Below are 16,084 nucleotides of genomic sequence, written 5' to 3' on the forward strand. Positions count from 1 at the left end.
AAAATATACTATTTTCAAGTTAGGTTTTGAAACCCATATGATCCTCTGCTCTTCAGGGCCACTGAAGTCTTTTATGATGTAGCAATATGTTTTATAGCATAAGAAAATATATGTGAAAATATGTGTACAATTCATAGCATCACAAACCCTATTTATCATAACATTACTTAATCTCAGAAGACTTAATTTTCTTTGAAGTTATATTGAAAACCATCATTAGGAATCATAGGTCCTAGGTTGTAGAATTCCAGGAACCATGGAAAATGCAAGAAAGAGTAAGCTAATGACTCCACATTTCTGATATGCTCTGAGTTCACCAGATTGGTCTGCCTGTTCAAGGAAGATTGGAAGGGGTCAGATTTGGTCAGCTGGGAATCCCTGCCACACTGTCCATATGTTTTAACAGGTGGAAGGGTTGCTCAGTTCTTTGCTCTTCTGCTTGGAAGTGGGCGATGTTTGGAGGTGCCCAGGGGCTGCCCACTGGGCTGGACCAGTTCCAGCACTCTGAAACTGCTGCAAATAGGATAAGGAAGAGGCATTCACAGAATCAATCTTTAACCCCTGTGCAGTGGAGAGAAATAGCTTCCTTCAGGGGACATAGAGAGCAGCTGAACTAGGCTCCTACTTTCATTCTCTCTGCAGTGACTCTGCTGGGAACTCAGGGAGATAGCTTAATTGGTCCTCTCTGATACACTGATAATAATGATAATAAATAATTATAAAAATCCTGCTTAGTTGCTCCATAATTTGAGATGAAATTTCTACCAAAATGCATAAAATTCACCATTGTAGTTCTATTTTTAAGATCCATTCTCCTTTCACTGAATAAAAGGCATATGGGGATGGAGAAAGGTAAACAGAAATCTGAGGAAATGTGTCAAGTGAAATCCTTGGAAACTTTCAAGGTCAACAACATGAAAAAGTGTGCATGAAACCTAACAACTCAGCAAGTAAAAATGACCTCACATTTATGAGAAGCCAGGTAGAAGAATATGGTTTTGCATTTGCCCTACTGCTGTTCACATTTCCTGTAGTTTTAGTTTGTGGTTCTTAATAATAAGAGATTATTGGAGCAAATAAGCAACACAAATTTACATCCCCATCTGTGGCAGGCAACAACTGCTGTGCAACTAAAGGGAGAGTTCTCACTCCAAGCATCTGAGGACAGTGTTTCCAGAGGAATCTCTCAGGACTCATCACTACTCTTCAAACAGAGAGAAATTTACAGGCAAAAATTCACTGACAGTTGAATAGCAACAAAAAGCTTTATAAATGAGAACTTCCTTAGCCCAGGAATATTTAGGATTTCATGGTTATGTAAAGTACCTTTATGACATATCATAACACACTTTTGATATTTATAATATACCTATTGCATAACCAAGGAACTTTAAGCTGTAGAACAATGCTGTTATAGCTTTAACAAGGTTATAATTCCAATGAGATATATTTTAAACCCATTAAAAAAGTAATACATGACAATTTTTAGCATATTTTCCATCCACTTTAAAAGAAATCTAAAAAGTCTGTCAGAATTTTAGATTCCTTTGGATGCAATTTTGCATGTCTGTTTTGAGGGAAATTTTGAAATTTTCTAAGTTTTCATGTAACGCCTGACCTACAGGAACTCTACCCCCACAAAAATAGTAAAGCATGTGTCTTCAGTGACACTGATTTTTCCCTCACTTGAAGAAAATACAGCAGCTGTCTGCCATGACAGTTACAAATCTGTCAGGTTATGTAAACTGGGAACAAAACAAAGAACATGGTGTCAAAAGGAATGCCTGCAATTTCTGAGAATTTGAACTGCTTGTTCTGTCTCCCTGGGTTTTTGGGCTTTTGCTGCACAGTATGGACTTCAGAAGCGCTGGGCTCCAGTTGTAGAGATGGTAAATAAGGCTCCCTAGACAGGTAGGAATGCTATTACTGTCTGTGTAGCCCTTGCAACCCTTGATCTCCTTAGGCTAAGGGCTCACTAGCTTTTCCTGGTCCTTAGCAAGCTCCAAAACAAACTTCTAGAAAACAAGGTAGCTTTAGATTGAAACATTGCCTTTATTTCAAAAGAGGTTTACCAAATATACATGCCCCTATATAGCTAATCTTATTTAAAAGTAACTTTCCAGGAAGAAAATTCCCAAGGTGCGAACTATCTCTCTTCAGACCTACGACACTGCAGTTAGTTGGGCTCCACTGAAAGAGTGACAGAGCAGTTAGGGATTAAAATAAACGCTGGTTCACATGTCATTCATGCTCAAAGAGAAAGATTCAGGACATGCTGACTAAGCAGTGTTTGACCAATTAAAGTGGCTCATTTGTGTTATTTTTTATTAACTACTCCACTGATAAATACTATGACTATTAAATGAGTGTCAAAAGTTGCAGTGGTTTAGGTCTAGGCTAATATTCCTAGGTTATATGTCCTTTGTGCCTGTCAAGTTTTTTGTTCCTTTTAACCTCTAGGGAACAGGAAGAACTGTTCTAGTTCCAATAATATTTAACTTTATATGATTCCCAGGATCATTTTTAACAGTTCTTCTACCATACCTTGTGCAAGGACTAAATGTTTACGTTGTTGATGTACTTTGCTGTTGGACTATGATCAGGTGTTCATGCCAGTTTCATTAGCTTTTTTGGCAGTTGTTTATGCAGATGATTACAAGCTGCAGCTAATTCATTTTCAGGGTCCAGCAGCAGTGGTAGGAATTGATTTTTAGGGGCTTATTTTACACCTGCTGGAGGGACGGAAAACACAGTGGTACACCACGGCTCATGCAGTTCAAGGATGTCCTAACAGTCCTTTAGGGTGACTTTTTGCTATTGTCTCCTTGACATGTTTGGTCTGCAGGGAAAATTCAGGAACATTGTGAATTTGTGATAACTACATGGAGCCATGTTATCAGACTAGCTCTTACATATCCATGTTAGCAATGATGAAGAGGTATGTTTCTCTTTAGGCCAATGGTTATTTTAACTTCTAGCTCTGACTAAGCCAGTGGAGCAGGAATTAACACCCAGAGCTATGGAAGTGCCCCTAGCATGATGTGTGCTAGAAAACACAGAGCCTCTGAGTTTGATTACTCCTAATCTCTCTTTTCAAACCATCTTCTCGAATCTGCCTTTTCAGACAGATACCTCTGAACAGAGAAGGCTCAGGTTGTGTCCATAACACTCAGGAACAGCATGGACTGAAGGCTTAGCTGAGTTGGAACTGTAAAGTGTTCATGACAAATAGATTCTAGAGTAGTTTGCAGTTTTTCTCCTGAGCAATACCCAGAGGAGGTGTAGCTAGATGGGATTCACATGCTGCTAGCTTAAGCATTAACATGCTTACCACTCCAATGCAGACACCCAGAAAGACAGACTTCTTCATGCTTACCACTCCAATGCAGACACCCAGAAAGACAGACTTCTTCATGGACAGGTGGCCACCAGTCAGACAAGAGAAGCTGTAATAATCTGTTCTTTGATCTTTCTGATGTCTCCAAGATTTCTACTGCTTTCTGGCTTGGATCACAGTTTAAATAATGATAATATTTTTCTCTTGAGTCTTTTATTTGCTAACTTCTAGCATGTCAACAATTTCATTTCTATCACTGTTTTTTTCATCTTTCATGAATTTCACAGCTTCAACTTATATATTATCTCATAGTTCAAAAATTTTTAAAGAACAGCTAAACCAACATCACACATTGTTAATACAAAAATGGATGGTGGTTCACAGACATGTACAGCACAGGGTGTTTTACCTCCTCTACCTGACACTGAACCGTGCCATAAATCAAATCTCTCCTGATAGGAGAGGGTGTTTTAAAAGTCCTTGCAAGGAGTTCGAGAAACAAACAGACTTTCCTGGAGTTTTACTGCTGCCAGATAGTTGTTTATTAAGTCTTATCAGAGAAACAGAGTCACTAGTGTGACCCAGGCATAACACAGAGCAGAGAATGAAGGAGAAAAGTGTCCCATTATCAAGATTTACACAGCCTTTTAAAGATAATTTAACCAATGGTTACTAGAAACGTATATTATTTTCACTTTCCTACCAATTATCCAGTAACACAGCCAGGAACTGCGGAATTTTTTGTCCAGTCATCCCAAAGTACTTTTACTGCAGAATATGGAGTAGTAGAAGAAGAAGAAGAAGGTTTGGAGAACAACAACAATCCTCCATTTTGATATTTTTTGCTCTTATCTATTTACTATGAATAGAAGCCTAAAACCTCTAAATTTTTCACCCTGTGACAATCTTACATAGTAGTCTATCACCTAAGTCACACCACTGTATTTTCTAGTTCTTGGCTGATTGTTGGTAATTTTTTCCAAGGTTGGAGGTTAAAACAGTGCTGTTCAGGGGGGTAAGAGCCCTTAAAAACAGGCAGAGAAATATTCTTGGCACTCTGGGTTCCTACACTACCCAGCAGATATTCTCACTCTTGTTCCAGAAACTTCCTGGTTGACCTTTTCTTCATGATAAATAAGACCATTGCAGATGTTGATTTTCTTCATCCCTTCCTGTTCAGTCCTGGAGGCCAATCTGGAGTGCTTGGGCAAGAGAAGCTAGGATACAGTTGGTGTGGCCAACTTTAGGGATGTAAGACTGAGGGTCAGATGAGACACAGAGTGACATAATGAAGAATACTGGAGAGGTTCTGTGTGTATTGCCATCAGGAGATGACCACACCATGTTCATGCATTTCATATTATAGGGCAGATTCATATCGTTGGGCAGATTCATATCTATAGGACAGAACAGGTGATTTGCCTTCGTATCACAAAGGTAGCCAGTTGCAATGGTCTGTTCTCCAGATGTATTTTAGAGACCACTTAAAACATCAAATTTACCTAAAGCAGCTCTTCTTTTTATGTGGGAATAGCTGGCATGATCACTGTCTCTGTGCCATGTATCTTTGTTTCTGCATAGTATTTGAAATCAAATAGCTTATTGACCACTTCTGTCAGGTCTTTTCTTTTGGGGATGAAATAACTGAACATTTCTCATGGAAAGTCCTTGCCATGGGAATTGTCACCTCCTCTGTAGCTCAGATTTGTAGCTTACATAAAAGTCACATTTACTTACTCTTGGTCTTCCTTAGAGCTAGCCTGGGCATATAGCCATAGAAGAAAGCAAGCACCAGACTGGTTTGGTTTGTGCCAATTTTTGATAGTGATTATCACAGAGTCTTGATAACGGCAGAAGTAGTAAACAGTGCAATAGTCAGTGTAAAACTAAAAAAACAAAACTGAAAGCCTATTTTTAGAGACAGTCTGAAGTTCACTTCGGGACAAAAAAGAGCTGGAGATCACTCTACAGCAACAAGTGTTATGTGATTGCACCAGTTGCATAAAAGCTTTCAAGTGTAAATCTCTTTAAAGGCTTTCTATATGAGGAAAATGTCATTTGGGAGACTTGGGTAAGTGTCCTGGACCCTGTGGAATGTAGTCATGGACTTCATTTGGTGAGCTGGATGGCTTCCCAGCTATGAGAAATTCCAGAGTGGCCTGAGACAAAAAACAAAAGATACAAGTTGCTATATTTGGTATAAGCCAAATGTTGTCTGAGCCATTAGAGCAACAAGGGGGTCTTTAAAGGGGTGCTTCCATAGCTCCTAGGCAAATAAAAAGCTTGAGATTCACCTACAAGTTTCACTTCCAATATTCCACCTCCACTTTCCACGTCTGCCAAGATTTTTTAATATGACCTGACAAATAGCATTGAATAACTGCCTCTTCCAACAGCAGATGGGCAGTCAAAGGCTCTTGGGCAAGCAGTCCTCTGGCAGCAAAGCGGGATATACATATTCTGAGTCAGAAATTCTTAGATAAAGTATAAACATCAGTAATTATCACTGAAAAGGTTGTAGGAACAAAAAGCAAGGATCATAATTCTGGCAAATCTTAAAGAGGTATCAGATCTTTGAAGAATTAACAATGTATTTTATTTTTACACCTTTTCACTGAAATCTTCTGCATATTTTTATTCATTGTACTGTGCCTGTACACTCCTCATAGCATTTTGATATGGTAACCAGATAAATGCCATCTGACGCTCATATCGTGATACCGGTGGTCTCTAAGGACCTGTGAAGAACGAGATATTAGGATATAATATAATAGATATAATATAATACAGTTTCTTATAATATAATACAGTTTTCATATTAAACATAGAAATTCTCCTTTTCCAAGACGTGTAATACAACAGCTTAGAGAACAATTTTATATCCAATACACATTAAGTTTTGGCTATTATAGATCAGCATATCCCAGTGAAGCCAATGGAGTTATTCCAGTTAACAGTAGCTAAGAAATGTATTGGTCTTAAATTGAATATTTGTTTTTTAAGCATTACATGCATTCTTACAACACAGTCCAGCAACCTGTGTCTCTCCTGACACTCATATGGCCCCATGTGCCATCTAGTGGAAAAGGTCAACCTTAAAAGATACTGTCAACCTGAGCTAGGAGGGTTTACAAAGGAAAATGAAATGAAAAAGAAATACTAAGGAAGTCTTATTCTGAAGAGCAACATACTGTCAAGTGCATGTGTTTTACAAGTAGGTAGAGAGAGATAATATTTGACAGTTTGGAATTAGTATTAAATTTCCAGTATAAATAAACACTTTTGAATCTTTAACTGCATAGAAATCAATATCCGAGGGACAAAGGGACTTATTTTTCTTAGTCTACTGATCAGTCTTGATTTCATAAAGGAAATATGGAGAAGGACAAGAAAGATAAAAGATAAAAATAGAAAAGTACATGTGGAACTCAGAATTTGAAGGAAGTAGTAAAAGCAATTCTTAGAATTGATATCAAATTTCCTGCTGTCTGAAATGCAAAAGCAAAAGAAATCAGTGTAATGTAACTATAGTAAATTATACTAAGAATTATTTCATGATTAAAAAAAAACCAACAGGCTTCATGGAGTTTTTCTCCTTTCATTTTTTTGTCTCTGTCCAACTAGTCTGCTCTAGAGATCTATTCTCTCTCTCTCTCTTTTTTCTCTTGCTGTAGAATATATCTACTGCAACTTCTGTCTTTCTTCAGTCTTTCCTCTCTTCAGGAGCTGCTTACAGCTGTTTTTGCAGATTGACTCTCCCTATCTTAGTTTAATTTTCCTGTAGTTTATAGTATGTTTGTGACTGCAGAACTGGTTTAACTGTATCACCTACCAAATAATTCCTACAGTATTCGTCTTCACAGATGCTTTTCTGAACCCACTTTTTCTCAACACTTAAGTCATAGCAGCAGTTCTTACTGTACTAGAGACACATGGAATATGAGTAAGTCCAGGGATGTCCCCTTCATGGAGCTGGATGTGGCAGCAATGCTCTTAGTGTCATGTGCTTGGAGGAAAGTTTACCTGCAGCTAAACTTTTGTTCTGAGACCAGACAGGCAAAAACTTGTTGCTGATTAAAGCAGAGTGAACTAAGATCCCCGCAAATGAAATTTTGGGCAAGATACCAGTGTGTCAAAGTTCACATTCCCTATGCCTTTGTGTGCTTGAGTCTTAGATACAAGACATTGGCTAGGAGAAATAGCCCCATAAACAATACATATATTTACCTCCTCCTGTTGAAAAATCTCAATCTTTTTCAATGACTCAGAGAAAAAAAAAGGCCAAAAAAAAAAGGCTAATAAAACAAAAGTGGGCCCTAACTGTTCCCACTTTAAACATCCATGTGTTTTCATTATATGTGTGGCTGCTGCAACTTCAGCAGCAAGGTCAATTTCATTACTTTTTAACATGCTACAGAAGTTGACCTAAAAAATGCAGGCAAAGACACAACAAAAGTTATGTCAGCAGCTTTAATCTCAGCAAACATATTGACAATTTTGTGAGCAAAAGGGTACTCCTTGATCTAACAGCCCAACCCTGTCAAGTAAGTCTCATCATTTCTGACAGGCTTAGAGGTGTGGGAACTTTTCAAAGAAAATATTCCCCAAAATATTTCACAGCGGAAAGTGTCAGTCAGCTGAAAGACAGGAGTTGCTGACTCCCGTCCTCTTGTTTCTCTCTTAATGGATCTCTGACTAGATGAAGTCATATCTGTATGTCTTCATACACTAACATCAATCAGACACTTGTAGAAGAACCTAGCACTTAATTTCATTGCCTTCTGATCCAAGACAGGGATGCACCAACAAAGAATATTGTAACATGAATGAATTTTTCTGAAAGAAAAAACACTACTGGAAAGTGTAGAATTTAAATCACTCTAATTACATTGCTAAAGCAGTCCTATATATTCTCTGGCCCTGCCCCTCACTGCTTTAAAGGCATATCTTTTTTTATGAGCATACTTCAAATCTGTGAAATGTGTACAGATGCTGAAAAGCTAATCCTGAGCTGTGGAGATTCAGTGAGTGTATCTATGCTGGTATTCACTGGAAGAGCTGAATGATGATGAAGGGGAATTAGAGAACTAGAGACTTAACTTCCCCAAGTGCATGTAGTTGGTTCCAGTCAGAGAGCAAGACCTTCCTTCTTGCTCCCAACAAATTGGTCATGTTTTCTACTTGTGTATATATATACAAGTATATATATCTATCTATATCTATATCTATATCTATATCTATATCTATATCATCTATATCTATATCTATATCTATCTAATGCTTGCAGAGGTTTTTCAGGTTATTCCAGAAGTGTGTTCCAAAGAAAACATGCACATAAAATAGGGTGTATTCCTTTCCCTTTATAAAATGTTGGTACATTATGCTAATTTTTAATCCTAAAATCAGGAGGAGCACAGTACTGCAACTACCCATGCTCATGAGAGTGGGCAAGATGCTAGATCATCCTGGGACCAAGAAAAAGCATTAAATAAATCAGAAATAACTCCATTAATTTGGGAAAAAATAATTAAAAGATAAAGTGTACTAATATTATGTTATAAAATTTTTGGCATGAATTTATTAAAACACACTTCAGCAGTCAGAGCAGAATAAAAGCTAATTTGCAACTGGTTGTAATGGGCTTGGAATCAGCTTTAGTATTAAAAGAAAGTTCATATACAGTAGAAAGGAAATGCAATACAATAAAGCTGTGACTCAGGGGACTGATTGGGATAATGAAATGCATTTCGATGAATTCTTATGGGTAAAGTATTATTACAGAGGAGCTTATAAACAAGAGGGGAATAGATGAATTTGCCACAATAGCACTACAGTGTCACAGACCTTTATTACTATAGAAATTATTTTGAAGTGTGAAAGGTACTGTGCTTGGTGTTCTAATAACTAATCTAAAGTGATTATTTCACTGAGCTTTGTTGTTCATCAGGATCGAAAGTATAGACTCTGTGTCTGCTTGGTAACAGAACTGCTAATGCTCTGTTCATCTGGCCAGCCGTGAGTCTCCTCTGCATGCTAAGACCATAGAGCAGACATTCTGCACATCTATTCATATAAAACCCAGGGAGGCTGTGGAAGTTTGCTGTTTTGCCTGCTCTGTGGGGGCCTCCTGTGGCCTGATTTAGATGGCTCCTTCTCTCACAGCAAGTTATAAATAACTCTTGAGCTATGATCTGTGAAAACAGCAGGGCTAATGCCAAGATCAGAGAGCTGTGGTTTGCTCCTTGTGTGTTTGGAAGTGTTACAAGTAATATTCTATGAACTTTTAATTTATATATAATTTCCTTTATGCAAATATATACTTTCTTGTTGAAATGTTCATCATTTTATAAACCCAAAATTTGGCTTGCCTCAGAATGGTAATTAAAACCACCAGATTTTAAACTTGTATAACTTTTTGATAGATTTCTTCTCCACTCAACCATGTAATCAAATCTTATTAGAAAATGTGGAACATGGAGCAATTATATAATTTCTTTAATTTCCCAAGTCTGTGTAGATAATTTTACAAAATTCCCTTAGCCTTAGATATGTTTAAAGAAAAACTGTGAATCTTAGCAACTTATGGAATATTGTTTTAGAATTTCTGTGAATGGTGCTGAAGAAAAGAGGGGTAGGTGAGGAGATGATTTCTAGTGCATCCTTTAAACATATTTAAGATAGCATTAAAATCATTTTGCATCTCATAAAACATAAGATATTATCAATGGCTTGATTAATTGTAAACAGAATATCTTTTTTCATCATCTCTTGTTCTCCTTAGATTGTGTATTCTGGGTGGGATTTTGCATGTCTCTTACAGGCTTATGCTTTCTTAGCACAGAATGTGTTTTGGGCATTACTGCAGTATAAGAATATGTTTCAATATTATTATTCTACTAGCAGCATATCTGATTTAAGATGTCTTAACTGATTTCCCACTCACTGGCAATTATTTCTGGTTCTGCTCCAAGAGGCTATCACACACACCCCTTCTTTGTGCCAATTGCACAGTTTTTCTGATCTGAGAAACTATGTTTTTCAAAAAATACAGCCTCGTGGGAAAGAGCCATGCAAAGATCTGGTAGATGGTGCAGTCATGCCATCAAAGAGCACAACTAAAGAATAGTGATCTCTTGCAACAAATGAGAAATTAGCACCTCCAAGGTGAGGGGGAGACTCAACTCTTAAATCACACCTGCTGCTGAAAGTGAACTCTTGTTTACTTGTCCTAGTGTGTTTGCAGTTCATAAATGTCCGACTTTCATAAGTTATTAAATATCTTGCCTCACAGCATGATTTTTAACACCTAATGACAGCTCATATTTTACCTGAGCAGCTTCTGACGCATGTTGAATTCATGCCCTCTGTAAGATATTTTGCATCACATGTCTCTTTACTCTTTCTCACATCTGTTGAAGGCATATAACAGAAAGGGAAGATGAGCCCCAGAGAAAGAGCACATGAGCTTCCCAGCAGGAACTATTCTGACTGCCAACAAAACAAATCATATTACAGGAGGTAAAAGCGAAGCCAATGAAAGTACCACTTGAGATGCTACTATGAGTAAAACTGCTCTCATTAATTGTGTTTGCAGGCATTACTGTGTCAGGCAACAACATCAAGGGAAAAACAAGGACCATAAAAATAGATGTGACAGACCACAAAATGCTATATGTTTTATAAAACTAGTCCTGAGTCCATAACTGAGGTTAGTCAATAATAGGCAGTGCCTTTCCCATGTGGAGTGGTGAAGAGGGGAAAAAAGCCCTCATCTTGTTCCTGCCCAAGAAATATTATTCGTATTGTGTGTGCATGTGTGAGAGCAAGGGTCATCCATTTCTCAGCTACAATCAGCCTTTGGAAAGTATCAGACTCACACAGCAGGTAGCAGGTTTCAGCAATCACCATGCATCATGTGGGACTGGCTGTCAGTGGAGCCCAGGAAAGCAGAAGAAACAAGCATACAGGGAGGTCAGCTTGCTACCTTGCTGTCTTTAGTTTCTCCCTCTCTCCCCCACAGCCTCCTCTCCTGTCTGTTCAAGCTCCACACAGTCGATGTGCCAGAGCAGTTCAAATGCATTCAATAAACACAACTGGCCTAAAAAATGGTGGATGTTCAACAATCTAATACTTCTCTAAGGTAAAGGTTCACAACCTACCATGGGTTCGTTTTGTACATCTATTTGATGCATGTTCTAAGCAAGTAGCAGCTTGCTGTCTATTGGGAAACAGTTCTTAGTGGTCACAGGAGCAGAAGTGTCTGAATTCAGCCTTTAATGTGTAATAAACTGGTCTGTATTATGTACCATGCTCTTGGTTAATATGTTTCTTTATTCTAACTTGAGAGGAGTGATAGTTGTGATTGCAGGCTATCAATAATCAGATAAAGCATTTAAGTAGATGTACTGATGGAGAAGTCAGAGGAAAAAGCTTCACTGACATTACCTTGATTACTCCTGGCTCTAACCATGGGCCAAAGGGATTTCAAGGGGCCTAACGTGAGGATCCCTCCCTTTACTAACTCCTCCACCATGTAGTATGTCAGAATCTGTCCTTGATAATCTCCCCATGGAAGATCTGCATCTTCATTCCTCGCTGCCTCATTCTTTTCCCTTTGGAACTCAATGATGCTCCTTTACTCCGTATCTGATCCAGCATTTATTAAAGAAAATTTTCACCAGAGATAAAACCTTATCTTCCTTCCTCTCTACTCTATTCCCATTATTAGAGATACCCTCTAAATATCACCGTGTCGTTCTAAGAGAAGGATTAGGGAGTAAAAAATATACAAGCGTGAAAGGGTTAGGTGAAGAGGGCCAAAGCAGCCCACATCATTGCAGATATGGTGGTGTTACTGGTACCTTTAATTTCAATACTGTCAGTGTCACTCTTCCTTAGAGCTGCAGCAATATCATAATAATGGCATAGGCATGTCATTAGTACAAAGCAAAACAACAGCTTTGCAATACAGAGCCATAAGCTAAGTAACATCCGCATACATAGAAACATACGATCTGAATGGGATCTGTTCCTTTCAATTGTTGTGCTTTATTTAAGAGTCGAGCTTGAGTATTTCTAAGAGAGCAGAGAGGTAGAGCCTTTCCAATAACGAGCATCTGGCGTTAGATGGGAAAGAGCTCGGAGCTGCTCCGGGGCGGCGGATGCTGGGGGCGCTCACACGGCAGCCCCCGGCCGCCTTCGGAGCGCGGGGTGCGACTGCGCGCCGCCCCCACCGGAGGGCGCCGCAACACAGCTCAGCGCGGCAGCCCCTGCGCGCCGCTCCGGCCCCGGCTGCTCCTTCCCTCCCGCCCCCGGCTCCTTCCCTCCCGCCCCCGGCTCCTTCCCTCCCGCCCCCGGCTCCTTCCCTCCGCCCCCGGCTCCTTCCCTCCGCCCCCGGCTCCTTCCCTCCCGCCCCCGGCTCCTTCCCTCCCGCCCCCGGCTCCTTCCCTCCGCCCCCGGCTCCTTCCCTCCCGCCCCCGGCTCCTTCCCTCCGCCCCCGGCTCCTTCCCTCCACCCCCGGCTACTCCCTCCCGCCCCCGGCTCCTTCCCTCCCGCCCCCGGCTCCTTCCCTCCGCCCCCGGCTCCTTCCCTCCGCCCCCGACTGCTCCCTCCCGCCCCCGGCTCCTCCCCTCCCGCCCCCGGCTGCTCCCTCCCACCCCCCGCGGCTCCTCCCCTCCCACCCCCGGCTCCTTCCCTCCGCCCCCGGCTCCTTCCCTCCGCCCCCGGCTCCTTCCCTCCCACCCCCGGCTCCTTCCCTCCCATCCCCGGCTCCTCCCCTCCCACCCCCGGCGGCTCCTCCCCTCCCATCCCCGGCTCCTTCCCTCCCATCCCCGGCTGCTCCCTCCCACCACAGGCGGCTCCTTCCCTTCCCGCCTGTTCTCTCCCACCACTGGCAGCTCCCTCCCATCCCCGGCAGTCCCTCCGCCCGGCTCCTCCCCTGTCTCCTTCGCCCCTCGGCAGCTCGTGTTCCCGCCTCGCCGCCGCCGGGGGCTGGGGATGATTGGACCTGCGGCTCACACGATACCGTGCGGCACCGAACACTGGTGCAACCCGTCGGGCTTGGGGTAGCAGCAGCTGTGAACGCCTTGGGAGAAATTCCAGCAAAGACTAATGTGAGACTTCGCTGGCTGTTTTCTACGCTTTAAAAAATGTTAAGAATGTGTCAAATAGGTGGTGAAAATCGTCCTGCACAAAGCTGCATCTCTCTCGAGATAAGGCAGACGTGGGACTGGGGTGTCAATCACTGGGAGTGGAAGTTGAAAGCCACATGTTAGAGGAAACAAAGAGTGAGGCACTTGAAAATGATGTAACAGAACATCATGTGATGTTAATTTTTTTTTTTTTTTTGCTTTAACCTTTTGAAAACAAACATTCACAACTTCCTGCAAAGGCACACACAGAACAGTAACCAAATCAACGAAGACCTCTTCATATAATTCTATGTCGAAACTATTGCCAGGAAAACTCCAACACCAAAAAAAAAAGGCGTCGATGGCAAGCACATCCCTCTCAAATATTATTATTCTATTTTTTTTATTACATGGCCTGTTATTTGCCTGCTGCAGGTCAAAGGAACCAGCCAGAAAGGGTTTTAATTTAACATCTCAGCCAAAAGCTGGCACCTAACCAGCAGTCTGAATCAGCAAAGTGTTAAAGGAAAAGCTTCAATGTTTTCCAGAAACAGGAGGAGCTTAGGCAGGTGCTTAAAGCTAAATACGTCTGTAAGGGGTTTGCTGCATTTGGGAGCAGGAGGGTACAGAAATGCCAGCCCTGGCCTTGCACCTCCATCTTGACAAGAGTGTTGTGATCCTGAGAGGAGTGTTACCAACTGAGTTCAGTATTTTACAGGCCAATCTGATAGGAGCACTGAATGCCTGCATAATTGCACATCCCATAGGTTTCACTATGGAAGTATGACAATAATGCCACAAGTGAAAGGAAAGTTTTCTTCCCAATATTCAAAATGTTAGTGGGACAGTTTTCAATATGAGAAAGAAGGATACCAGGAGAACCTGAGATTCCCCACTTCATCTCAGAAGGAAAAAACATGTCTTTAATATGTTTTAGTGTTATTCTTGATCATTATGTGATTATGTAGGTTGGTTCTAATAGAGGCAGGGTGAAAAATGGCAGCTTTCTTAAATGAATTTTCTATGAAAAATTGTTAGATGCAGTTCTGACAGGTATTCAGAATCATCCCATTTTTCTGAAAACAGAAAAAGAATCCTCTGTTTTATAAGACATGCATCAGAATCGGGGGAGGAGAACTAGAGAATGAACCAGACATTCATTTGATGCAGGTCAACAGTTAGACACATTCAGTGGACTTAACACAAGCTAAAGATGGAGCTTGGTATCTTGAGGAACATGGACCAGTACTGTCAGTTGTCATCACCCCAGCTCATCAGTCTTCCTCTAAAACTGGAAAAACTAAATGGTGCATTCTAGAGGGATTTGCTGAGGGAGGAAACCTTTCTTTTTCTCTAATAGTAAATGATACCCCTGAAAAACTGGGTAATTAATCAAGCCTGTAAAGCTGTGATACTGTACCATAATAAGATTGATCGATCACAGGGCATACTGTGATGGAGGCAGGTAAAAGAAATTAATTACTGACCTGAGCATATTAGGAAGTTTTGGTGTAATGCGTTTGGTGGTGTATTGGGGAAGTTTGTCACACATCTTCTAGTGAAAAATGAAAAAAATAGTTCCATAGGGGAAAAAAAAAATACTATAGAGAGGAACAAGATCTAAAAAAAGATATTTCTTTTTCTTGGCTTTAGAGAGTGATGTAGGATAGAGCAATTTGTTTAAATAAGGTGTGACACATTTTCAGACCTAGCTCTTAGTAACTGAGAAACATAAATCATCAATATTTCCTAATCTTCTAGTAATTAATGGCATTCTAGATGGCAGGTCTTGGAGAAACATTTCCTGGAAAAATGTAATGGGGTTTTTTTAATGAAATATTTGGTGAGATGAGAAAAGGAATTTGGAAAAATTGCTATGAAGAATGAAAGTGAATAGCAACAAGGTGAAGAAAGATTTTAGCACCATAATTGTGCTAAAATTAAGAGAGGTAAGATATGTAGAAAACCAAAGACAATACTTCAGTATTTACTGGAGTAAATACCGATTTACTTCATGGTAAATCAAAATACATTTACCATGCAGAAAAAGGAGCTTCTCAGGTAACAAATAACAAAAGCATACACAGGTTTAGCCATCCTGTGCACACTTAGCACACTTTACCAAATGTAAAGTTGTACTGTGGGAACATATAGTAAAAATAACACTAGCATAAGGTATTCTCCTACTGCCAGATCTGCTAAGCAAATAGGAACTTCATTTTGCACCTCCTGCAGCATCCAAGAGGTCTACAAATGTGCCATATGGCTGAAATACATAGATTGGTGCTCTAATACTAGGGCTGCCCCCCACTGTACCTGAGTATGTAGGACATATGCTACACTACATCACTTAATTGTGTGTTACCTTGCATCTGTAGGCATTATTTTACAAATTTCCAATAACTTTTCTTTTAATTTAAAGGATTAGATGTTCTGAATTTTCTGTGGAAACACATTTGGATTCCAGTTAAACATTGCAATGAATCAAATATTAGTTGCATGCCTTGTGTTATTTTTATTGAATTAGTCACGTGAATCCATAAGCAGGTTTCTTTGCTTTGGCTGTCATGTTATGCTAGGATCTGTTTTGGGATGGAGTAGAAATATCTCAGTGGTT

General features: G+C 40.3%; 1 protein-coding gene across 1 annotated transcript; it reads left to right on the forward strand.

Annotated features, from left to right (window-relative positions):
- The first annotated feature begins 12,498 nt into the window (after positions 1-12,498).
- LOC138104464 (uncharacterized) lies at positions 12,499-13,482 on the forward strand. The gene has a single exon (XM_069003765.1). The coding sequence runs from the start codon at positions 12,499-12,501 to the stop codon at positions 13,480-13,482; it is 984 nt and encodes a 327-aa protein (XP_068859866.1).
- The last annotated feature ends 2,602 nt before the right edge of the window (positions 13,483-16,084 follow it).

This window comes from Aphelocoma coerulescens, chromosome 1A, assembly GCF_041296385.1.
Source record: "Aphelocoma coerulescens isolate FSJ_1873_10779 chromosome 1A, UR_Acoe_1.0, whole genome shotgun sequence".
NCBI classification, from domain to species: Eukaryota; Metazoa; Chordata; class Aves; order Passeriformes; family Corvidae; genus Aphelocoma; species Aphelocoma coerulescens.